Source organism: Postia placenta (genome assembly GCF_002117355.1).
Source record: "Postia placenta MAD-698-R-SB12 unplaced genomic scaffold POSPLAscaffold_1, whole genome shotgun sequence".
In the NCBI taxonomy this organism is placed as follows: Eukaryota; Fungi; Basidiomycota; class Agaricomycetes; order Polyporales; family Adustoporiaceae; genus Rhodonia; species Rhodonia placenta.
This window is the reverse complement of record NW_020169832.1, coordinates 3389692-3414217: the sequence shown is the minus strand read 5'-3', so window position 1 is coordinate 3414217 and position 24526 is coordinate 3389692. Positions and strand designations below refer to the sequence as shown.

The following is a 24526-nucleotide window of genomic DNA, read 5'->3' as shown; positions in this document are numbered from 1 at the left end:
CAACATACTACTAAGCCAGATTAAATGTTTGAAATGACTACGGCCGAGGGCACCGCAGGTCGACCGATGTCAGCGGAGGTGAGATCAAAACGTTCTACGTTACAAAAGCTCACAGATGTGGTGGTCTCTACAAGTTCACAAGTAAAACATCGCCATGGCTGATCAGGCAGCAATTCGCGACAATGAAAAACGGGCGGGCCCTCCATTGTCATCTTATGGGCGAGCCCAAGTCGAAAGAGGAAAACTACTTCTACAGATGCACAAGAATATGCGCAATACGTATCACCCTTTACATAATCCAAATGTATGTGATTGTCGACTGTGATGTTTGATAACCATACTCATCAGACGTCTAGGGAATTGTTAACATTGTAAGAACTGAACACAGTATAGGCTATGGACGTATCCTGTATCTTCACGTCTTGACTTGACAGGGTGTTGCAGAGAATACTTTGATGCATGAAGAACTACGTGAATACTTCGAGCAGAAGTTCCGCTTACTTCCCGAGGCGAGATCTCTTATTTTTTGATACATATTACATGGCCCGCTCATGTAGAGAACTGTTTTTTCGCCTGAATATAGGACTTCACTTACGGCGATGGCATCACCGGCACGACGCGTCTGACAAATGCACTGTCGACCTTCCTCAACTCGTACTTTGGGCCTCACCTTCCAGTCAGCCCGGATCATTTGATTATGGGGACAGGATTGCTACCTATGATGAGCCACGTCACCAGGGCGGTCGCCGGTCGCGGTGAGGGCATTCTTTTAGCGGCGCCTTATTACCCGGGATTCGACGATAGTCTTGCCATTGAGAACGACATCATTCCCGTCGGGATCTCCGTACCTCCATCGGAGATGAACACAATGGCCGAACTAGCCTACCTCGAGAATGGTCTTTTGGAGAGCAAATCTAAGGGGGTCGTCATCCGAGCGGTGATTGTGTGCAATCCGCACAACCCTCTAGGTCTCCGCTACTCGCGCAACGTTTTGATTGGGTATGCTCGTCTGTGCGAACAGTACAACCTGCACCTCATCTGCGACGAGGTGTATGCCTTATCCGTCTTCCCTTCACGCGATGTACCACAGCCGCAACCTTTCGTTTCTGCATTGTCATTGGATCTTCAGGCGCTGGGTGTCAACCCGTCCAGGGTCCACATACTCTACGGTATGTCCAAGGACTTTAATGCGGATGGGTTCCGCGCAGGCGTCTTCATCTCCCAGTCCAACTTACTACTGTTGCGGAGTTTAACCGTCGCAGCCATGTTCATGAGCGTTGCATCTCCCACCGACATCCTCTGGTCCACGCTACTCACCGACAAGACTTACCTTGCGGCGTTCTTTGGGCGTAACCAGGCGAAACTACGGGAAGCGTATGAATACATGACCCAGTGGCTCACATTCCACGGTTTACCCTACATTCCGTCTTGTGCAGGGCATTTCCTCATGGTCGATATGCGCCCCGTGCTGTCGAATTGTGATCGATACGCTTCCATTCTTTCGGTAGGACACGAGGCCACAATGCGCGAAAAGGAAACCGCCTTATACAACCTGCTGCTGGCACACAAGGTGACAGTCGTACCTGGAGCTGTTATGCATACTGCCGAGGGTGGCTGGTTCAGGTTCACATTCTCACTCCGGAGGGAGTTCACCGACGTGGCTTTGTCGAGGTTCGAACAGGTGTTGGGATGGCGCTCGTGGAAGGAGAATCCCCTTACTGCAAGCACTGAGGGCACGAACGGATGATATACTTTTAGCGACACATGCTTGTTGTACAATGTGATCATCGACACGACCCCCTTTCACTGGATACATTGGCAGCGTTGCTGTATTTCTTGCATACAATTACAAAAAGCTCCGCTGTGCATGTTAGGCCGCGGTCTAACTCGAGGCACCAGTAGTATTGCGGCATGAGTGCAGTTGGTGAATTAGCTCGTGCGTGGTGTTGGTGCGCAACGCGAAGCTGAACAACACGATGGCAAGAGTAGACACCCTAATGAGACCTCACGACATGACTGACTATCAAAACCCGAAGGCTCGCGGTACCAATCGGCGCATCATGTCAATACTAATGCGCCACCTCCTCTATCCCGCATCTCTTGCGCCGCCCCTCCATGACCCACGTACTGAGAGCGACAGTGGTCATGCTGAGCAGCAGCCATCCGATGAGCACCGGGATGTTGCGGCCCAAGTGCGACTTGGTGTCGAACGTAATCGTGAGGAAGGCCTGTGACGCATTACTGGGCCCCATGTCTCAATATCAGCGCAAGTGCATTTGTAGGTATGCATGCACGTACTAGAAGGGAAAGCCTTTTCCGTAGCGGAAGACGCCTGGAAGCAGTTCGAGAGGAAACTCAGTGATCGAAACATTTGCTATGATCTGAAGAAAGGGTACGTGATGAGGGAACCGGAACACACACGCACGCATGCGCACACGTATGAACAACTCACAAGCGTTACAAGGAGGAAAGGGGCGAAACGTATTGTCAGTATGCCGATGGCGAACTCCGTCGCTAGTCCCACACCACCCATGAGGATGTAACAGATGATCCAAAAGAGGAAGAAGCCCTGTGCCTCTGTGTACTTGGCGTGAAACGGGACGTGGAATGGAAGGGAAATGATCGCAAACGAGAGCGACAATGGGATGTATGCGATGAGGGGCGCAAATACGCGTAGCAGAATGTAGTGCGGCAGGCTGAGATGGCGCGCGATAATGGGGCGAAGGCCGCTGTTGGTCATGGTCTGTTCAGCGCGTGTGAGGAGCGGGCGTAGATGTTTGGATAGGAGAACGAACATACAAGAATGAAGGAGAAGATGGACTATCAAGATCATTCCAACTTCAGTCAAGGCCGAGACGACGGGTGCGCTGAACGGACGCAGATTGTTGAGATCGTAAGTGACCACTGCACCGTTTTGTGCTCCTGCTCCCGCGGCACCCATCGCCTTTGCTAGGTGTCCGAGAGCGGTTGCGTTATTGGCATTTGAGCTGAGAACGTGAGAGGTGATGTTGGCATTAATCTCTGCGACCGTCGGGACGAGAAGCGAGTTGATGAATGGAATAATATAGAAATCTGCAGCGAACTGATTTCTGGCCTCGTTGTAATACACTGATATTGCCGAGCCATTCAGATTGCTAGACTCTCCTCCGGACAGGACAGAGAACGTGTCGCTCGTGGCGTCTTGGTTTACTGGTGTGCGAAAGCACGTCGCGGGGGGACATTACGGTGTGAGGTCGACAGTATGTGCTGGACACTCGCCTGCAACAGCCGCCCACACTTGCTCGTCTATGACACTGTCGATGACCTTGTCATTGGAATTGACGGTGTCATCGTCGCTGTCTACGAGCTGCCAGCCAAGAGTGGGAATCGAAGCTGCATCGGCCGCAGCACGTTGGACAGCGGCAACGACACCATTTCCAACGGCTGACCGGTCCCGGCTGACTACCCAGACAGTCAATCGAGAGGTGTGTTGCGTCGCATACGCCAAAGAGGCCCAATAGATTGGCAGAAGCGCCCACATGAGCAAAATAAGCAGGGTTGCGTAAATGAAGTAAAACGAGAGGTATTGCTTGCGAAATTCTGCTATTGCTGGGTGGAAGAGTGTATAACGAGGCCGTTTAGAGCCATCAACCTGCTCGAGCGAGTCGACGTCCATTGGTGGGCCAGAGGCCGGCGGTGTGAGGACTGACTGGTCATCGCGAGTGCCAGGTTTCTCGCGTAGCAGGGAAGAATCAGTACACACTGCCCTCGATGCGTGCAGACTCGTGAGGGGAGAGGAAGGGGAAGAAAGGGAAAGTAGGAGGCGAGGAAGACGAGAAGGCGAGGAGGAAGCGCGAAGGCAAGGATGAACGTGACCACCAATTCGAAGTTAGTCAGATATGCTGTGCAAAAGGCTTGCATCCTACCTGCCATGTTCTCGTCACAGGGTGGTTGTTTGACCTGCTCCTAGTAGACGCGGAGCTGTGTAGTATGGTGCGTGATGGCTCGGGCTAGCCGCACGCTGCAATGCTCCCGTGCAGCCGGGGTCCAATTGTGCCCATCTCGACATCGACTGCGTAGCACCGTGGCCATGGGTTGCAACGCTTCTTTCGACGGCGACGTCTGTGCGGCACAGAAGGCAATTCGCCGATTCTTCGGGAGTGCCGAATGAAGGTAGTTCTTTTGTGTATGAGTGCTTGCCCACTTTCTATATATGGACACGGCAGTGGAAAACATGCATGGTTTCCCCATAAGTACTTTACCATGCTTTACACAGATCTCCGTCTGTCGCACGCCCACACCGCGATCGCCGTCTGGCACTGCATCATCGACTCGGCGCTCACCAGATAGTTGTATGTTTGGGGCTACATCAGGGATTTACGACTTCTTTCTGATGATGATCACAATAATGTAATGTATCAGATTTTTGCAATGCCCATAGCCCATTAGGATGCACGGAGAAGCCACGTGCAATAGTATATACACTGCTTGGCTCTGCGGCGGTGCCTGCAGATCCTTCAGTCGCAAAGTCCACATTCCAGTTTGACAAACACCTCGCAGACCAGACATGTCCGCTGCCGTGTCGACGAAGCTGACGAAGCTGTTCAGTGAGTCCACTACTGCGTTGTGGGCGCGATGCAAATGTCGACAATGGCGATTGTAGACATCACGAGTCCTATAGTGTCGGCTCCTATGGCTTACGCCACAACGCCTGCGCTGGTAGCAGAAGTTATCAAAGCTGGAGGACTGGGTTTCCTCGCTGCAGGTCAGTCCCAGATTTAGCGTAGCCTTGGTGTGCATTCCAACTTTAGCATGATGACAGGCAACGAGCCCGCTCCCAAACTCGCGCAGGCCCTCGATGAGGCTCGCGCAGCAGTCGGCAAAGACAAGCAGCATCTTGTTGGCTTTGGCTTTGTCGGATGTATTCTGGACATGTTCAACACTGCCGCCGACCCGCGTCTCAAGACGGTTCTCGACAAGACACCGTCTGCTGTATGGCTGGCCTACGGGAAGGATCTTGGCAAGTACGTCGCTCAGGTGCGCGAACACAACGCGGCGCACAACACAAACATCCTCGTTTTCCTCACTGTGAATACCGTGGAGGAGGCACTCCGTGCGGCGAACGAACTGAAGGTCGACGTTATCGTTGCGCAAGGTAAGACCATTTCAGCGTCAGTGACTGGCTGTATACTGTGCTGATGTGTGTGCATACGCGCAGGCGCCGAGGCAGGCGGACGCGGGAGTGTCTACTCTCCTCCCACCGGAGAGTTCTTGCAGGCCACTCTCGCTGCCGTCCCGGATGGACCACCAATCCTTGCCGCCGGGGGTGTCACGACCGGTGCACAGATCGCAGCGTTGCTCACCAAGGGCGCCGCGGGCGTCGTCATCGGCACACGCCTGCTGTTCACGCATGAGTGCATGTTCTCCGCGGACATGAAGCAAGTGCTCGTGGAGGCGGGGTCGGACGCAACCGCGCGGAGCCCGGCATACGACGTGGCGTTCCCTCCGGGCATATGGCCGCAAGGCATCGAAGCGCGCTGCATCACTAACGCGATTGTTGCGGACTACAAGGCGGGGCTTGACCCTCTGGACCGCAAGACAAACCTGGCAAGCGGCAAGAAGGAGTACTTGCTGGTGTACGCCGGTACCGGCGTGGGGGATGTGAAGGATATACGGAGCGCAGCGGTGCGTGTTCGATTGGTACCCATGGCAGTGTCAACAATGCTTATGTAGCTCGTCTTGCAGGAGGTGGTGCAGGAGCTCAACAGCGAGACTATTTCGTCGCTGAAGACTTTGGGTCCTCAGCTGCTCGCTTGAGATGTCCCGAATGCTCGTCTGGAGGTCATTTAAAGGGTTTCTCTCAGCCACCGAAAAGAATGATGTGCTGTTTCGTCTTACTTTGTGTTGCTGCCAACCATGTACGGTAGTGTTGTTTATCTGGTGTGGTGCCTCTATCTCTATCCACGTACTAGTGATTATCAGCAGGCTACGGCCATGGCAGCGTCTGAACTTGCCACAGGGAGCTATTTCACTGGCACTTGACAGAAGTCGCTTCTGGAGCTACCGCATTCCGAATCCGTCTAGCAAGGATCGTTCTTACGTCCTAAGATAACAAGGCTTGTCGACCGGGGATGTTGAGGACAGAAGGTGCACATGCACAAGGCGACGATCAGGACAGTTTGGGGAAGGAGGGAAGCATATAGTAATATTTACTCAGATCATGAACGGCCATGCTCACCCGCAGCAAAAATTTGCGCTGTTGGAGATTTTTCTCGCGGTCTCCTCGATCCAGCCAGTGCCCGGGAAGACGATTTGCTTGGAGGAATACGAAGGCAACTCAGATCGTACACCGCTGCCCTTTGAGATAGACGGCGGGTACTCAGCCATTGCATACGAATATTGTGCAATCACAAGGACTCCGTTTACTCTGCTCTCAGGAGACTAGACGTTGAGGTGGTATCCCGGATTGCCGCCGAGTGTGGCCCATATGAAGGCTGCGCTGCCGTGCGCTGACTGTGTCCGCTTGCGCGTGCATGCTTCATGCTCCCGTGCAACTCGACTGTCGTCCTCTCGAGGACTTGCTACGCCCACGCCCACGCTGTACGAAATACACTGCTGGGCAGAACTGCCACGTCGCGGGCTGTAGTTGGAAGAGGCCGTCGCGCATACGCGACCGATCATCCAGGCCCTGACCGCGGCACCCACTCTGCCGGAGATCGCAACGCACCCCTCCACCGTACGTGCCGTCTTCCAGATGCGCATTCGTCGCGTTCACATCTCGCTAGGAAGGCTTGCCAATGCGTGGAAGGACACCCCCACAAAGTGGTATCCTCTGCCCGTCTTCGTCGGCGCGCTCGTCCTCACTGCCTTGCAATATCGCAGACGAGTGACCGAGAGGGAGGTCCACGTAGATGAGAATGGCCAGGAGGTAGTACGTCTGAAGGGTCCGTGGCAGGTGAGTCACGCTGCATGGATATTTCGTTCGTTCTCCCTACGTGCCAGCAATATTTCCCTTGTTGTTATTGCTGGGCTCTTGTCAATACTACATGGGCTCCATGGAGCTATCCTGACCACCCTCATGGCATCTCGCACGCAATTGCAATGTTTACTGCTCATAAATACTGGCTGAAATGTGCAACAGGTGCATGTCCTGGGTGCCCTGCCTTTGCGCAACATGTCACGTCTGTGGGGCACCGTGAACTCTATGGAGCTACCTGTTTGGTTCCGTCCTATAGGCTTCCGGCTCTATGCATGGGCATTCGGCTGCAACATCGACGAAGCGGACCAGGACGATCTCACTCAGTATGTCAGTCTCGGCGACTTCTTCTACAGGAAGCTCAAGGACGGCGTCCGTCCCGTAGCAGATACCGTCCTGGTATGTCCATCCATGCACTGCGTCCACCCCAGCAGTCGTCTAACACTCCGTCTATCCTGCTGCACCCGGTGACCCGTAAAGGTAAGCCCTGCAGACGGCCGCATGCTCCACTTTGGCGCCATCACGGACGGGCGCGTCGAGCAGATCAAGGGCAGCACCTACTCGCTCGACGCACTGCTCGGCATCGAGCGGCCCAACTCGCCCAAGCCGACCTCGGTCGCGTTCGCGGCGCGCGACATGGCGGAGGTCGACGACCGCACGTTCGCCGACATCAACGGCATCGAGTACAGCCTGCGCGACTTCCTCGGCACGTCGACGCCGCCCTCGCCGGCGGCGTCCGGCACGAGCACGCCCACCGCGGACGCGCACGACCGGGCGCGGGCCGGCGGCCTCCCGGCGCCGAACGCGAAGAAGCACGGCGAGCAGATCGACGCGTCGGTCTCTCCCGACGGCCCGCTCGCGGACGTCGTCGCGCACGAGGCGTCGGTCGCGGCGGAGATGGGCGCGCAGCCGTTCCTGGACCGCGCACGGGGCATGAGCCGCTACGCCGTGAAGCCGGGGCACGGCTTGTACTTCGCGGTCATCTACCTGGCGCCCGGTGATTACCACCGGTTCCACAGCCCGACTGCCTGGGTGGTGGAGAAGAGGCGGCATTTCGTAGGCACGTCGTCTTCCTATGTCGGCATTTGATGGGCTCTGACGTGCGCAACAGGCGACCTGTTCTCCGTCTCACCATGGATGGTCAAGCGCTTGGAGAATCTCTTCGTGCTCAATGAACGGGTCGCTTTGCTCGGCCGGTGGAAATATGGCTTCTTCGGGATGGTCCCTGTCGGTGCAACCAACGTTGGAAGTATCAAAATCAATTTCGACCAGGTCAGTAGCCGTGTTTTTGCCCATGCAGTATCAGTCCGGGTAACCGTTCTGCACAGGCATTACGTACGAACGTGGGTGCGCGCCGCCCGCCCCCTACCGGTACCTACTCTGAGGCCGTGTACACTGCCGCGTCACCCATCCTGCGAGGACAGCCACTGACGAAGGCGGAGGAGATGGGTGGATTCTGTCTGGGGAGTACCATCGTGCTCATTTTCGAGGCACCTGAGGACTTCAAGTTCTCGGTGAGCACAGGTCAAAAGGTGAAAGTGGGGGAGGCTTTGGGAGATGTCCCCTCGAACACTGGCACTGCTGCTTAGAGTACATGTACTATCACGATAATCACGACCTGTTCGGGCTCTCAACAGCTAGGGCATAGGTATTACGACTATAATAAAGTCGAAGTGGGCGCAACCCAGCCACTAATTTGATCTATCAAATCTATCTAACGTCAATCCTACTTGACTTGACTATACCAGGCGTAATACCGCAACTGACTCTACATGTGCAGTCTGCGGGAATAGATCGAAGCCCACCAACGACTCCATCACGTACCGGCGCCCGCCCCTCGCCTCCGACTTGCGCAGAATCGTGCCCACGTCCCTCGCTTGCGTGTGTACGTTGCAGCTCACGTACACCACGAGCGCGCCCTGGAACTCGAGCAGCTGGTCGATAAACTTCGCGTCCGTCCCCTTGCGCGGCGGGTCGATGATCAGCACCGTCTGGTCCCGCGGGAAGTCTTGTACCGTCGCAAAGATGTTCGCAGCGTCCCCGGACATGAAGGAGCACTGGTCGGGCGGGATGTCGTTCAGCTGCGCGTTGCGCGTCGCGCAGCGGATGGAGTCTTCGGAGAGCTCGATGCCGGCGACCTTTTGAAAGGAGCGCGCGAGCGTGATGGCAAAGAGGCCGCTGCCGCAGTATGCGTCGACGAGATGCGTCGGGCGCGGAGGTGCAGTGGGGCCAGATGGGTGGTGTGCGAAGATCGCGTCGCGAACATAGGAGGTGAGCGGGAGCAGGACCGAGTTGTTGTTTTGGAAGAACGACCCAGCAATGTACTCAAACGTATTGTCTCCTACCCGCTCGCGTACTGTTGCCTTATGGTCCGTGACGCAGACATGCTTCTCCAAGGTATGCCCAGTATTTGTAGAAGACATGAGTTCGGATGCAGCAGCTTGATCAGAGGACGGTTGCTCTTCAGGCTTGGATGTATTGCGCTCAGTATCCATTGCCAGAGAATCGCGAAGCAGTAAGGACACTCCTTTTTTGTAAGAGTAGATTTTTCTACATCAGAAACAATGAGAAGCGTAATCCAGAAACCACCAAAAATGCGTGCTCAATAATGTTCTTGCGAAGTGGCGGGAGAGCTTCGTTCAGGGTGGGCGTCGCAATCGGACAGTCCTGTGTGGGTTTGCGTGAGCTACTTAAAAATATACATTTGATCAACGTTGGACCGACCTCGATATCCATGACCTGCCGTGTTCCAATCTGATTGAAACCGATTTTCACCCAGTCGGGCTTGTTTTCAATTGTCACAAGCGGTTTGTCGGCGGACTTTTGCAGCTTCTTGGGAGGTGCATCGAAGTGAGGCGTGATTTTCGTGCGATACCCATATTGCAATGGAGAACCAATGGTAATTGGTACCGTCGGAACCGATGAAGGCGAGAGGTCTATGTCCGGCGTCAGTAACAGAGCCACTGCTTGACAAGTGATTTTGAACGCACCTGAGAAGTGCTCATACGCCTTGACCACGACATCACGCTTCAGATCAAGCTGTTTCTCATAAGAAAGCATCTGCCGCAAACAAAAATCAGCTTACGCGCGGGAATTGCGACGGTCAAGCTTACTTGGTATTGGCATCCGGCACATTTGCCGAAGTACTTGCATTGCACGCGGGACATATCCCTGAACTCCGGGTTGGGTGTGATGACATCGAGCAAATCCGCATAGGAGTACAAGCGAGCACTCCGGTAGACCCGCACACGAATTTTCTCACCAGGCAATGCCAGAGGGGTAACTATGACCCATGGCTTTGAAGGCACAACGGAGAGGGAGTCGCCTGTCCCAAGACCAAAATGTAAGACCAAAGCAAAAGGTAAAGTTATCAAAACAAAAAGCCAGGGCAAGGAGACATGTCCGATGTCGCAGCGAACGAATCGAAGAGCGGTTTCGCTACAACCGGCAGAGGTATACCGACAACCCACCTTGGACAATGCTTGAAGTAGTATAGTCATTGGTTCATAACTCATCGGGATCGTGTCGGAAATGTGAGGCTTTACTCACCACTTGAGGACAGTGCAGATACGGTGAGTTCGAGCTCCTCACGGTGTTGGAAGGGACTGCTCCACTCTGATCCTTCGGCTACAGCAGCATCCACCGTTTCCTGTCCAAGCAAATTGGCAACATCTGTCGCGACCACAAATTCTGCCGTGTATGGCTCCGGAAGGGTGTGTTTTTGCTTCTGCTTCTTCTTCCGAGAAGAGTTTTTCCCCCCGGATTTTGTGTTTGGTTCATCCTTCACTGGTGTACCGGGACGAGCTGGCGACGCAGATCCCAGACGCGTTTTCTTGTCAGGTCTGACAGACAAGTCTTGACTCTGGGGAGATCGTGGTCTGCGCGCGTCGGTCATTTTGTGATAGAAGCGTTGACTGAGGGTATTATTTACGCGGAAAGGTCTGAGGAGACGTAAAGCGAAATTCACCAGCATGCGATTTGAGAGCGGGTGGATTCCACAAATGGACTTGAGTGAGTCGCGTCTTGAGCGCGCGAAATTAATTCCGCGATTCACGAAACACGTGATCCTGCCGCGTCAAGTCGGTCATCGCGTCTTCGGTGGCTGCCTCTTTTCTTTCCTTTGACTCTCGTACTCAAAGTCTTGTATCCTATGTATGTTATCCCAACAAGTGAAGGACATCAGGGAGAGCCAGCGGGCTCTACCCAATTTTGTTACAAGCTGATCATTAGCATTGGCTTGGTCCTCGCTGGAGGAGTATTCGCTGGGTACGTGCCGAGCTATCAATGTCACTCACTCCATCATGTATTTCATCTGCCATAGTTTGACACTAGGCCTCATGGGTCTCGATGAGCTCCACCTCCGTGTCCTTGCTGCATCTTCCGATGATCCTCGGGAGAGAAAGAATGCCCAGAAAGGTACAAGCATTTTGTATACCTCGCCCATGCCTGAGTGTCTTACGAATTATGTCTAAAGTTTTACGCCTCCTGACCGGTCGACGTCATTGGGTACTTGTAGTAAGTCCTATTTACCCATGAAACTGGTCACTTAGTGACAGCGTTCAGGTTCTCCTTTTGGGTAATGTGGTTTGTGAATATTCTATGACTTTGTGCAAATTGCTGCTAAAGAGCGCGGTTAGATTGTGAACGAGAGTCTTCCCATCTTCCTTGATAGTGCGGTGAGTTATTATCCCATGTCGCCGTTTGCTTCTGTTGCTTATGAACCACTTGTAGCTTGGCGGCGGTATAGCTGCCGTTGTGATATCCACTACGATGATTGGTGAGCACATTCATTCCAGCACGCGGCTATCCTGTCCACCTCGTCTGTCGCAGGATGGCGCTGACAGTGATAGAGGTTCCTGTGGCCTCTGCCATGCCGAGTTCCACACGCGCAATGCTTAGATACTTCCATTTCCATGTTGCAACGTGCTGATATTGAATGGTCATTGCGCAGTGATTTTTGGGTGCGTGTAGATCCCGTGGTAGCTTGTATTCGGTGGCTCATCTCCCGGTGATTACCACAACTTTTATAGCGAGTGAGTCTTCAACTATATTACCACCTGCATGTATTCTAACGAATTTCGCGCGCTAGGATCATACCACAAGCTGCCAGCGTTAGATATGGGCTCTCTATAGGAGCGTCATGCGCTCCCATTGTCTTGGGGATGATGTACCTTTTCGGTAGGTGTTTCCTGTATTTGTCACTATCGGTCACCTCTAAATGTACCGAATTTGCCTGTCAATCCAGCCCCTATTGCATTCCCTATTGCAAAACTACTCGACTGGGTTCTCGGCCACAATGACTCTCATACATACAAAAAAGCCGAACTGAAGTGAGCAATTTCGTACTTCAACAGGACTGTCAGATTGATTCCCTGATGACTTTTTTAGATCCTTCCTGGCATTTCACAGACAGGGTGAAGAGCCTTTGCGTGACGACGAGATTAGTATATTGAACGGTGTCCTGGAACTGAACAACAAGCATGTGGAAGAGATCATGACCTCTATGGAGGTATGTTTTCTGTGGAGACGGTGTAACCGATTCTCAAACAATGACATGCATTATAGGACGTTGTCACGCTCAGCTCCGATCGTATTCTTGATCATGAAACCGTCGACTTTATGTATTTGTCATTCCTCAAGAGTATTCCACCAGGCTAACCATGTTTTCATTTCGATGTAGATTGCGCAGCGGCTATTCTCGTATTCCCGTGCACAAACCTGGCAGGCCACTTGCATTTGAGGGGCTGCTCCTGCTCAAGAAGGTATTGACAATAATCGCCACGGTCTCGTAATAGTCTAATGTCTTGATAGCTATCCATATACGACCCATCTCAGGAATGGCCCGTTTCAAAATTTCAGCTTTCCATTCTTCCGGAAGCAAACCCCTCCATCAATTGTTTCCAGGCGCTGGATTACTTGTATGTACGCTACAAAAAATGATTGAGATTTGACTCACTCTTTTGCAGCCAGACCGGACGTGCACATCTCCTGTTGTTGAGCAAGACGCCAGGGGAGGAAGGTGGCGCCATCGGTGTAGTCACACTTGAAGGTGAGCACGAAGTCTATTACGAATAACGTCCGCATTTGACGTTCGATCGAACCTTGAAGATATCATCGAGGTATACTTTGGCATAGTCATTGCGCTGGATTCTTCACTGAACGGTTGCTCGCTAGGAAATCATCTCCGAAGAGATTGTCGATGAGACCGACCGCTACGAAGACAATCACAGCAAACGTCACGCGAGGCGTGCAAAAAACGCGGCAGTTATGCGAGGGTGCGTTTATGCGTCATAGCACCCCTTAGTGTGCCTGACCGCATTCGCAGGATCGTCGAGTACCGCGCCAATCGAACCAACTCATACACAACCGCACCGGTGGCTGGCGAGCGCACGCCGTTGCTGAGAGAAAACGGCAACACGGATCTTCAGGCTGAGGTGGGTGGTGTGACCCACACGGAGGCAATGCCCATCGTTCGCGAGGACGGTCCTTCGACAAATGGCCTCACCACGAATGGCACTACAGCAGAATATGGAACCATCATTGTGGGCTCACCGAAGATCATGAATCCGTAAATGATCTTTTTGATTTGTGTCCCTGGATAAGTGCTTCGCACAAAATACCTATCTGTGTTGTAGCATACAACATTAAACTAATACCAGAGTCAATGGACGGTGAAGGATGGTGGATGCAACGACAGATAAGATGACAGCGGACTCATTGAACATAGTCAACCAACCGACTTTCGGTCTAGGTCCAGATCCCCCAGACCGCCCTCGTCATCTCGTACCTTCCCCTAATTAGACCATACAAGGACTGCGTCTTCCAAGTAAGCGTACATACAAACGAGAACATGCATGTCTCGTGCGATGATGGTATCAACTATAAGGAAGCCAGGCAGACTGCTATGATATACGGTGGGCCCAACAACCAGTGGTATCTACACTGCGGATGAATGAATGACATGCGTTGATAGAAGATGAGAGATAGCAACGATGGATATAAATGAATGGCGATGTAAAAAACAATCAGAACCTCCGCGGTGCTCCAACCAAACCTTCTATGGACTGGTGTTCAAGGTCGTTCCTGGCTTTGAGAATCGTTGCGTGCATTTCCTTCATCGCATTTCCGAGCTTGATGCCAAAGCGACTGAGGATGTCCCTTTGCCAGGCATCGTACTTCGCATTGACCCGGGCCTGCACTTGTTCGTAATCGATCACGCATACGCCGAATGACTTCTGTGTCTCCGACGTGTCAAACGTTGAGCGTGCTTTCTTGATCTCGGTGAGTAGCTGCTGCCAATGTGCAAGCGAGTCGCCGAGGCGGTTGAAGACATATTCAGCCTCCAAATCCCATAGAGACTGGAACTGCAGCCATTTCGCGACGTATTCCTTGAGCTGTTGAACCTTGAGTTCGATCAAGGAGAATGGGTGCTCCAAAGACCCGTCCGTGAAATGGGTGAGCTAAGAATGGTCAGAATGGGATCGACGACACGTAATAGTGTGACGTACTAATGATGTGTAAGTTACTTCTGTAGTAATAGACCCTTGCATTTGCAGCCCGATCTCGTAACGGGAACTTTGTATCCGCCGCAATCGACATACAACGCCTGTAAAAGACGATAAGGACCAATGAAATGCCGGGCGGAAGGGCACTGTACCAAGCCAATCATGCAGCTGTTTAACCCAGCTCTGTCGCGCGTATTCTATTGGCGGATCAAGGAAAATAACCTGATTTTGTATCCGAATTTCATGGACGATCGGCTTCAGTGTCAAAGTCACTTCCGCCGTCTAAGTTAATCGATCAGGCTTGTGCTGGTGAACGCTTCGGAAGGAAAATCAACCTACCCGCTCGTCCTTGATACGTTTGTCTGCTCGGTCTGTTCGACGCTTGTTCGTGATGTCCCTGAGGGCTGGTGGTTCGCGCCGACCATCAGCATCTTCCACCCTGTCGAATTCCTGGCACCACAGCTGAATCGTATGCGAAAGCCGACGCAAGAGGATAGCCTCGATCCGCTGATCCAGTTCGGCAACCCACTGCTCGAGATTCGCATAACCCTCCAAGTTCAGGCGATCAATCTAGACGGAGATCAGCGCGAATCTCAAGCCATCGAGAAGCAAACTCACAGCGGCTTGGATCTTGCTCAGCAGCTCGGTGAAAGCTTCTGTAGTATACGGACAACTAGACAACTCTTCGACTGCCCGAGTGATGTCCTTGTATAGGTCAATAACGTTGTTGGTCTTGTCCTATAAGGCGGTCGAATCACTAGGTCATTTCGACGCGAAGAAGTTACACACCTGCAGGATAGAGACCACACTAGCAAACTCTCGCACGAACTGAATATGTCGGGTGTCTCGCGCGTCACCACTCGTTACGTATCTTCCGGAATCGTACTGGTTCATGAAGTGATCCCAACGAATGTTCATCCCTGAGAGTTGTCAGTGTCAGTAGAAACCGCATTGCAGGGAACAGTCACTTACCTCGGCCTACCATTCGTTGCGCTTCGTTTCGGTACTCAGCTACAAGCCACTCGATGCCCTTGTTATTCTCAACGAGATCAAGCGTCTGGCCATACGTCCGCACGGTCTCCATTAGACTGACGGCATGCGGATATACTCGCTTGGCGTCCTTTGCCATGTTCGTGATTGCATGCGGGACCTGGAAGTTCTGCCATAGCAGATTCCGGACCTCCTTGAAGAGCGTGATGATCTGCGGGTCGAAGTTCACCGCGAGCTGGAAGCCGCCACCGCGCAGCCGCACGATCTCAAACAGTCGCCCGTTCACACCCATGTCCCGTCGGTTGATGTCGTGCAGCCATGCATCATAAACAGGGCGCGTGTCGAGTTTCTTCCGAAACGCGGCGCTCTCGGACTGCAGTTTCTGTCCCTCAGCATAGAGCTCCCAACCCTTGCCGAGCACGTCTTCGACACGTTTCATGTATGCCTGTAGCTGACGGTCAATTTGACGTGCCCAGACGATGGCGCCGGATATTGGGGGCAGGTCGCGCATCTGCGACATGTGGTACGCCTCGGAGAAGCGGTATTGGGTCTTGAACTGCAAGATCTCCAGTTTCAGCGCATATAACCACACAAGTTACTCACTCAGAGACGAACCTTATCATGCAGTCGCTTTATGTCTTCTTTTACGGAGTCTATGAGCTGAGTCTGGTACTCTTGTATAGCACCACGGATCTGGGCACTACTGAGTCGGCTTGAGACTAATACAAAGTTAGAATAGTTTTCACCTTTGGGCGCACAAAAAGCGCGTTGAACTTGGAGAAGACGCGGAACATTTCATTGGCATTCCGTGCTGTGCCCAGTCGATCCCGCAGACGTGCGATGATCTGATTCTCGACGCGAGCGACGCGCTCATTGTACGCGTTCTCCGCCGCAACCCAGATCTCGCTTCCCTCTGTCAAACGCGTTACCATCGCCAACTTGAACCGTGCGCGCACTTCATACTTACCAACTGAAACGTCAAGGACGTCGATCCGCTTCATGACCTCGTAGGCCTCCTTGACCTCCGCCTCCATGTCCATCCCGCCAATCTCCATACTCACCGTGCCGAGACCCTTCGTCGGCCCTGTCATCACCGCGAGCTGCTCATGCTGCTTGCGCCAGTCCCTGAGATAGCGCACGCGGTCCTGCAGCTTCGCGTGCGCGGGGTTGACCTTGATGGGGATGAACTTTTCCGAACGCTTGCGCGTGACCTCGCGCGCGACATTCGTGAACTCCTTGATATTGTCGTCCCATGTGCGGAAGATGTTCATTGTCTGGCCGAGCAGGCGCTCGAACGTCTCGTATGGCGTGTACAGGAGGCGGTGCGACGTGAGTACGCGCAGCAGCTGGTCGTTGAAGTCACGCGAGATTGCCTCGACGAGCGGCAGCGCACGCCGAATCGGGTACGGCGAGAGCTTGAGCTTGCGGTTGATGTGCCCGAAGATGAGGATGAGGGCCTCTTGGATCTTTTCAAGGTCCGTCGCGGAGAGCAGCTCGTTGAGTGGGAAGTCCTTCATGAGCTGGTTATATTTGTGGACTGCACACTATCAAAAGAAGGTCATAATAGAGACCGTGTACACTCACCGGTGTCTGTCGCGTCCTTGAGCCCAGTATCCGCGATAAAACTAACCGTAGCATGGAAGCGCTTCGCATTCCTCAAGCACTCCATGACCATGTTGACCTCCTCACTCCGTAATTGTGCCTCAATCCCTTCCAATGCCCGCTCGAGACTCAGCCAAAAATTGATTTCCTGGGACGCCGTCCCAGACGAGACATCTCGTGACAGCTTTGTGACAGTCTGAATTGACTTGATCCACTGGTTGACATGGCCATGCAGTGTATTGAGGAACGTGCTGTCATTCAGCAGCTTTGAAGGAATATCTGAGATGCTCGGGCGCGTACCCGCTGCTCGGGCCTGCTCAACAGCGCGTTGGATGACTGGGTGGATGGTCAGGTGTGTCTCTGGAATCTCGACGTTCTGCTGGAGATGGAGCAAGGAAAGTTCGAGTTCCGCGAATTTCTTCTTGGTCATCGGAATACCTGTTTCACAGTCGGACGGACGTTATCGCGACGTACTGCTAACCACTCACCCATTTTGGAGTCGCCATCTTTACCCCCACCTCGCGCTCCTACAAATGCCTCGAACCATGGCTTGACACCGCAACTTACCACGGCGTGTAGACTCTCGTAGGGCGTCTCGTCGCCTCCAAAAAGATTTAGTATGTGCAGCTGTGCAGCTAGAGGCGTCGTTGGATCCAATATGGGGCTACGCTTGATTATCGCGACAGTCTCAACGTGCGATGAGTCGTAAGTCAGTTGTGATGTGAGCTTGTATGAGTACGTTGGCGGCGCCTCATCTACGACCGGTGAGCCGGGGATGAAGGTAAACAAGCAGAGACAAGGAGCGCACCTTCACTCTCGTCCTTGTGTTTCACGACATGGATGACACCCCCGCCCTCACCCGCGAATCGTGATACACGTTCGTCAAACTCGTCGTCAAATAAGGACTCTAGTTCGATCGGGGAAGCAGCCAGTACCGGTGGGAGCAGGGCAAGAAGGTATGAGCGGAATATTGAGGTGTCAAAGGTAATGGATGGTTCGACGAGGGTGTCGTGAAGCACGCCATTGCCGTTTGTATGCGCAGTGCCGTTAGTTGGGGCTGGGGATGAAGACGTTGATTCCATGGCGTTCGTTACGGAGGGGGCTGGACTGGGAGCCCTGGACTGACTGAAGGGTGTAGATGGGCGGCTCCTGGAGCTGCTCCGGCCAGTCCAAGAGAGGACTCGGGGAAGCGGGCGTCGGTGGCCGCTGAGGTACTGGTGTAGGGCGTTCATGGCGGAACGGTCAGTCGACGGGAGGGTGAAGGGAAATAAGCGCATACATTTCACTGTAGCTGCACGCGATGACCGCGAGGCTTGAGCAGTTCCGGAAATCAATGAACGGGTTGACGGGGCGTGAGAGGGACGGTGCGGGGGACGGAGGAAGACGCTGGCAGGACGCGACGCGCTCTTCCCTTGTCGAGCCAAATGGGCGCTTACATGCCGTTGTCGCGACCATGGTGTTGGTGGGCCGCCCTTTCCCGCGCATACTCTCCTCCCGTTTCCACTCCGCCTCGTCCCTCTGGGCACCCCGCCGCACTCTCAAGGAGTTTAAGCTCGCCGATATTGGAGAGGGCATTACCGAGTGCGAGGTCATCAAATGGTCCGTCGTCCGCTTTCTGTCACTGCAACGACGTAATAATACAACACCCCGCACAGGAGCGTCAAGCCTTCGAGTTCCATAACCGTCTTCGATCCCCTCTGTGAGGTGCAGAGCGACAAAGCCACTGTCGAGATTACCAGTCCCTTCGATGGCACCGTCAAGGAGCTTCTCGTCAAGGAGGGCGACGTAGCCAAGGTCGGCTCGGGTCTTTGCACCATCGAGGTTGAAGAAGAGGACTCGGGCGACGCCCCGAGTCCGGCTCACGCTACAACCCCGCCCGCCCCAGTGTCTCCAACGTCAGAATCTACACCGGAACCCCCGACTGCAATTGAACAGCAAGCCCCTTCCGCGACATTCAAGGCCAAGCTACACCCGCTAGATCCCAGAGCAGCTACCCAGGCTTCCGCGTCCACCGGTCTGTCTCATACAGACATCCTGGCTACACCCTCTGTCCGCCACTTTGCTCGCCAGCACAACATCGACCTCTCTCTCCTTGCACCAGGGAGCGGCAAGAACGGCAGGATTGATAAGCGTGATGTCGAGGCTTTCCTGGCCAGGTCCGCATCACCACCCTCCGACACTCCATCGGCACCCGCTGCTGCCGCTGATGTGGATACCATCATTGAGCTCGGACGCACTCGGTTTGGTATGTGGAAGGCAATGACAAAGGTACGGATGCGTAACCATTGTAGACTGCTGTGTCCCTCACTAAATATTTTATTCACAGAGCTTGGAGATCCCTCAGTTCGGGTGCGTTCTCATCGACTCGCCAATGTAGCACTCAGATTTAATGACGTCTCCTCCAGAGTCTCCATGAGCATGGACCTCACTGCGCTGCACAACATGATGCCTGTGCTAAACGCGAACATACCCACTCGATACCTCCCGGATACTAGCTCTTCTGCCAGCGCGCCTGTCATCTCGCCGTCGGCTTTTTACGAGCAAGCAGCGCTGTCCCCTGTCCCGCCATCAGCTACCTACACCCGCCTCACGTTCCTCCCCATCCTCATGAAAACGCTCTCAAAAGCCATGGCAGAATGGCCCCTCTTCCGGTCGTCCATCGTTCCGTCCTCGTCGCCCTCCGGTAAGCCAGCCATGGGCATCCGTCCGCACGCCGACATCAGCATCGCGCTCTCAACACCGACTGGGCTCTACACACCGACTGTCCAGCGCGTCGACACACACTCCGTGTACGCGCTCGCGTCGCAGCTCAAGCACCTCGCGCACCTTGGCCGTCAATCCCCGTGCGCGCTCACGCCCGCGGAGATGCCGAAGCAGGGCGGCACGATCTCTCTCTCGAACGTCGGCGGCGTCGGGGACGTAGAGTACGCGTCGCCGGTGCTCGTGCCCGGCGGCGGCGTCGCCATCGTCGCGATTGGGCGCGCGAGGTGGATTTGGGACGTCAATAGGGGCGATGGGAAGGGCGAGCGGCGGCTCAAGGTCAGTGTGAGCTGGAGTGCCGATCACAGAGTCGTCGAGGGTGCAGAGTTGGTCGCTTTTGTGGAGACATGGAGGTCATGGATTGAGACACCAGAGAGACTGATAGGAGATGCTGTGTAGAATAAAATAGTCCAATTGACAACGTCTCAGGTGTTGGGCCCCAGGTTCGTCCTCGGTTTGGTTCTGTTTGCCCCTTCCTAGTTTGGCTTATCGCCGTCTGCGATAGCGCGCCGTCCGCCAGGCTCCTTCCCACCGTCATGGGTCGGGTAGGGGGACTTCATACGAGGGCAGTATTCATGCTATATCCTAGTTAGTATAGATCTTGCGAAAATGGATAATGCCAACGCCTTTCCGCTTTCAGTCAAATCAAATGCCCACCTGTCAAGCCGGATCGCACCCAGGCTTCTAAAACCAGCCTCATAATCGCATTCTTCGCTCCTACATCCGAGAGGCCAACTTGTGTTATATACGAAAAGATGAGGTTTCGGTGTCTAAATAACTATTTCCCGCTCCTAACCCTGACGTAGGTCTTGATTTATTCCATTTGTGTGAGTGCAATGATCTCAGTCGGGTAGGCCGCACTCTTTGCAGTTTCATGCACCCATGCCTGCAAAGGCACACGGGTTGCCTGAGTCATATGAAGGGTATACATCATGTATCCAGTGATATCATTGAGTACTGACCAGGAAGCCACATTGTTGCTGAGTAGCTGTCGCGACTTGAGGTCAAGCGACAGGGGAAAACCTAAGTGCTGGGGGCGTTCAACTGGATCTCACCGAAGCGATGGTGAGCAGAGCTCAAACCTAAGGCTAGGGACAAGAAAATGTATTAGTTAGTAAGGTAAGAAAGAATACAAATGAAGGCTTACTGACCTAGGGACAAGAGGTCGTAACTGAGGTCCCTAGGACAGCAGAGGCCGGCTTATATACATGGGGAGATAAGGGCAGGTTGTGCGCGCTGGTCCGTGCGCAGCTGGTCCGTGCGTAGCATGCTGACGCGGCCCTGGGGGCCGGTGAGTCAGAGAGGCTGTGTCAGCGGAGCCCAAGCTGTGCCGTGCACTGCCGCCCCATCTAATCTTATCATACAGTAGATAACAACGCGTCCATATCAGGCAGGTAGTACAGAGGTCACGGTGATAGGTGCCAAGCCCCTCTGGGCCCCGATACACCTCTTTTCGGCAGTCGCATCCCGCCCGGCACTTCGACTCAGTCTTCCAACACTTCAATTTTGCCTTCGACACTCTTCGACATCTTCGACGGTGCGCAATGCTTACTCGAAGCTCGGCACGGTCGTCCCGATGCCTCGCACATAGATCCCGGGACATCTTCTGCATTCGGCGAACAATAGGGCCACTTGACACCGCTCGGCCAAGCGTGCACATTGCTCCATGCCACACTGACGTAGCCGGTCTTTCCCAATTAGGTATCGAACCTCGCGGTATGCCTTCAACGACAGATACCGGTCCGAAGTGGCCATATGTTGCTCTTCATCTCCGTGTTCGGCATGATGTCACTCTACCAATGGACTTGATGCGTGCCACTCGGAGAGGCAGATTCGTGCGGAACAATGCAAAGCCCCTTGTACTTGTGCCACTTTCGATAGTCGTAGCGTCCTATGCATAGTATAAATTCTGTCGTACTTCTCTCCAAAAATACAAGATCCAGTTCCCCCCTCGAGTTCAGAGCTCATAAGTCGAGTTCGCCCCACGTCTAAGCCTTCCAACTGCGTCACTTCGTCCCCCGCTGCGTAACCTCGAGATCTCGTCCACTGCGTTTACTCGTCAATACCATCTCGATGAACCCTTCGACTTCAACTATTGTCGAAGAAACTGCGAACCGCGCCCTAGCTAAGTCCACCCTATCGAGTCGTGCCCCTTCCTTCTACGATACATCCAAGAGCTCTGCCGAGCTTCGATTGTCTCCGCTAACCACCCACAGCCTCCGAGTAGCTTTGACGACGTGTCAAAGCCACCTCGTACCTTCCCCGTTGTTCGTAGCCTCTTCCAAGGGCGTTTTCTCGTGTTCACTCGAACCGCGGGACACCTTGCTGCTAACTCCCCTCTCACTAGACTATAATCCGTCTCTCTAGTCCCTTTAGGTCGCACCCAGGTTAGGGGTTAGGGTTTCGTAGGTCGTATCATTTCTGGAGCCCACCGCGAGGGGATCTCAGGCAAGAATTCGCCGCTTTCGGGTTTCCGAAAACGTCTCCAGTAGTCACCCGCTCGCAAGCGCGTGAGGCGGCTAGTTGCAGCACCGGCGAGAACCTTGACAGCTCCTCTCGAACGCACTCGACTCCCTCTCCAACAATTTCCGGTAACTTTGACCGCGATGAAGAAGACGAGATAGACCAAGAACTCCAGGACGACTTCGACGAAGAACCAATCCCTTCGTCCGCCGAAGAACGCACTTCGTCCCCCGAGCTTCTAGGCCTCACTACTTCTGACTACGACACTTCGACTCCTGAACTTTTCGAACGATCCGGTTCTTCACCCGAACCCGAGGATCCCATCCCATCTACTTTGAATCTCGAACTCACCACTCTGTCTTCTTTTCGCGCCCATGCTCAGCTGCCCATCGCATCCTCTTCGCGACTTTCAGTCATACCTACATCCGGCCTGGCACCTCCGCCACCATTAGCACCTTTGAACGCAGCTTCGAACTCCAACTCCACACCGCCCGCACCTACGATTCCTTCGACTACTACCGCGTCCTCTTTGAGCCCAGCTCCTACCAACACTACGAACATGAGTCAGAACACGAACACACCGTTGATGCCCCCGCGCGGTCATTCGACAGCACCAAGCTTCGACCCATCGGAAGTCCGCTTGCTGCGGCGTTACTTCCAGGACCTCGAGGCGTTGTTCACCTGGTGTCAGATTACCGACGAAGCAGCCAAGAAACAGTGGGCCGTCCGGTACCCTTCAATCGACGTCACCGACTTGTGGGAAACCATCGAGTCCTTCATCGACGTAGCCAAGAGCTACAGCGACTGGAAAGCCGATGTACGAGCACTCTATCCTGGCGCCGACGATACAAGAAAGTGGTCGCTGGCGGACATGGATCAGCTCATCGGAGAACGCGCTCGTATCGGGATTCACAACGCGGCAGACCTAGGCTGCTATTACCGCGACTTCATGGCCATTACAAAACATCTCATCACACAGCACCGGCTCTCCACTATCAAACAAAGTCACGCATTTCTTCGAGGATTCCAGCCAGCGTTGCTCACACGGCTCGAGACCCGACTGCATCTCAAGCATCCCAATCACTACGCCGACGACCCGTACACCATGGCAGAGATTCATGCGGCAGCTACGTTCATTTTACACGGGACATCGAGCACACCTACGACAGCGGCTAACCAGGCTATCGCTTCGACATCGAACACCTCGATAACGGTGCCTCCCGGGATGATCAAAACCGAAAACATCTCAATGATCATCGAAAGCCTGTCGAGGACGATTGCCACACTCATTCAGCCGACGATGCACGCTACACACAACCACACCCCAGCACCGAGACAACAAGCTGCCATCCACGTCCACGAGAACAGCGGAGCTAAACAGACGTGTCACTACTGCGGCAATCGTGGCTACAGGGTAGGCACCTGCGAGTTCGCGGAGATCGACATTCGGGACGGCAAGTGTAAACGGAACACCGACGGCAAGATCGTTCTTCCAAATGGAAGTTTCTGCCCCCGCACTATCCCTGGTCTCACAATACGAGATCAAATCTACGAGTGGCATAGAAGAAATCCCACAGCACCCGCTGCTCTGACGATGCTCTTCGAGATCGACGATCGCTTGACGGTGCAAACATTCACGCTCAACACCAGCAGCAGGATCGAGGTGCTCGAATGAGAACTCCTTCAGCTTTGGAAGCGAAGGGAGGTCTTCAACGGCGTCGAGATTCTACAGCGGAAGAAGCCTACGACGCCAGCCGTCCTGAAGAGCGCGGTGTCACGAGTTGGTACGGCGTCTAGCCGTTTTTTAATTTTTTCCTTTTTGCGGGCTCGAACCCGCGACTTCTGTACTACTTGCCTGATACGGACGCATCATATCTACTGTACGATTAGATTAGATGGGGCGGCAGCGCACGGCACAGCTCGGGCTCCGCTGACACAGCCGCTCTGACTCACCGGCCCCCGGGGCCGCGTCGGCATGCTGCGCACAGACCAGCTGCGCACGGACCAACGTGCACAGCCTGCCCTAAATCTTCCCATGTATATAAACCAGCCTCTGCTGCCCTAGGGACCTCAGTTTCGACCTCTTGTCCCTAGGTCAGTAAGCTCTCCTGTACTTACTTCTTTTACTTACTAACTAATACATTCTTGTCCCTAGCCTTAGGTTTGAGCATAGCTCACCATCGCTTCGGTGAGACTTAGTCGGACGCCCCCAGCCTTCAAGTTTTCTCTAGTCGCTTGACCTCAAGTCGCG

General features: G+C 53.9%; 8 protein-coding genes across 8 annotated transcripts; 5 read left to right on the top strand and 3 right to left on the bottom strand.

Annotated features, from left to right (window-relative positions):
- Positions 1-154: 154 nt before the first annotated feature.
- On the top strand, positions 155-1747 carry POSPLADRAFT_1043155 (hypothetical protein; the record flags this gene model as incomplete). The annotated part of the gene is made up of 4 exons (XM_024478235.1): positions 155-304; positions 357-371; positions 435-509; positions 584-1747. 4 exons carry the CDS (start codon positions 155-157, stop codon positions 1745-1747), a joined length of 1404 nt encoding a protein of 467 aa, XP_024344781.1.
- Positions 1748-1929: 182 nt separating this feature from the next.
- Positions 1930-3655, bottom strand: POSPLADRAFT_1043153 (hypothetical protein; the record flags this gene model as incomplete). The annotated part of the gene is made up of 5 exons (XM_024478234.1): positions 1930-1964; positions 2129-2241; positions 2299-2381; positions 2453-3189; positions 3253-3655. The coding sequence occupies 5 exons, from the start codon at positions 3653-3655 to the stop codon at positions 1930-1932; spliced, it is 1371 nt and encodes a 456-aa protein (XP_024344780.1).
- An 857-nt stretch (positions 3656-4512) lies between these two features.
- On the top strand, positions 4513-5796 carry POSPLADRAFT_1176997 (hypothetical protein; the record flags this gene model as incomplete). Its single annotated transcript, XM_024488459.1, has 5 exons — positions 4513-4586; positions 4643-4744; positions 4802-5134; positions 5198-5664; positions 5725-5796. The coding sequence occupies exons 1-5, from the start codon at positions 4547-4549 to the stop codon at positions 5794-5796; spliced, it is 1014 nt and encodes a 337-aa protein (XP_024344779.1). The 5' UTR covers positions 4513-4546.
- A 723-nt stretch (positions 5797-6519) lies between these two features.
- Positions 6520-8544, top strand: POSPLADRAFT_1043150 (hypothetical protein; the record flags this gene model as incomplete). The annotated part of the gene is made up of 6 exons (XM_024478233.1): positions 6520-6715; positions 6765-6934; positions 7121-7354; positions 7436-8015; positions 8067-8227; positions 8284-8544. The coding sequence occupies 6 exons, from the start codon at positions 6520-6522 to the stop codon at positions 8542-8544; spliced, it is 1602 nt and encodes a 533-aa protein (XP_024344778.1).
- A 150-nt stretch (positions 8545-8694) lies between these two features.
- Positions 8695-10850, bottom strand: POSPLADRAFT_1129310 (hypothetical protein; the record flags this gene model as incomplete). The annotated part of the gene is made up of 6 exons (XM_024483828.1): positions 8695-9414; positions 9545-9622; positions 9680-9891; positions 9946-10015; positions 10069-10280; positions 10505-10850. The coding sequence occupies 6 exons, from the start codon at positions 10848-10850 to the stop codon at positions 8695-8697; spliced, it is 1638 nt and encodes a 545-aa protein (XP_024344777.1).
- Positions 10851-11105: 255 nt separating this feature from the next.
- Positions 11106-13249, top strand: POSPLADRAFT_1129975 (hypothetical protein; the record flags this gene model as incomplete). The annotated part of the gene is made up of 15 exons (XM_024483901.1): positions 11106-11221; positions 11277-11371; positions 11430-11470; positions 11519-11539; positions 11593-11631; positions 11687-11732; positions 11907-11922; positions 12045-12133; positions 12201-12285; positions 12344-12464; positions 12521-12576; positions 12636-12717; positions 12767-12873; positions 12922-13015; positions 13130-13249. The coding sequence occupies 15 exons, from the start codon at positions 11106-11108 to the stop codon at positions 13247-13249; spliced, it is 1128 nt and encodes a 375-aa protein (XP_024344776.1).
- Positions 13250-13563: 314 nt separating this feature from the next.
- Positions 13564-18134, bottom strand: POSPLADRAFT_1176995 (hypothetical protein; the record flags this gene model as incomplete). Its single annotated transcript, XM_024488458.1, has 13 exons — positions 13564-14415; positions 14464-14561; positions 14613-14742; positions 14800-15030; positions 15079-15198; positions 15250-15380; positions 15433-16006; positions 16066-16143; positions 16197-16363; positions 16418-16987; positions 17035-17490; positions 17541-17807; positions 17861-18134. The coding sequence occupies 13 exons, from the start codon at positions 18132-18134 to the stop codon at positions 13981-13983; spliced, it is 3531 nt and encodes a 1176-aa protein (XP_024344775.1). The 3' UTR covers positions 13564-13980.
- A 218-nt stretch (positions 18135-18352) lies between these two features.
- POSPLADRAFT_1068707 (hypothetical protein) lies at positions 18353-20252 on the top strand (the record flags this gene model as incomplete). The annotated part of the gene is made up of 4 exons (XM_024482314.1): positions 18353-18651; positions 18708-19320; positions 19379-19401; positions 19458-20252. The coding sequence occupies 4 exons, from the start codon at positions 18353-18355 to the stop codon at positions 20209-20211; spliced, it is 1689 nt and encodes a 562-aa protein (XP_024344774.1). The 3' UTR covers positions 20212-20252.
- Between the last annotated feature and the right edge of the window lie 4274 nt (positions 20253-24526).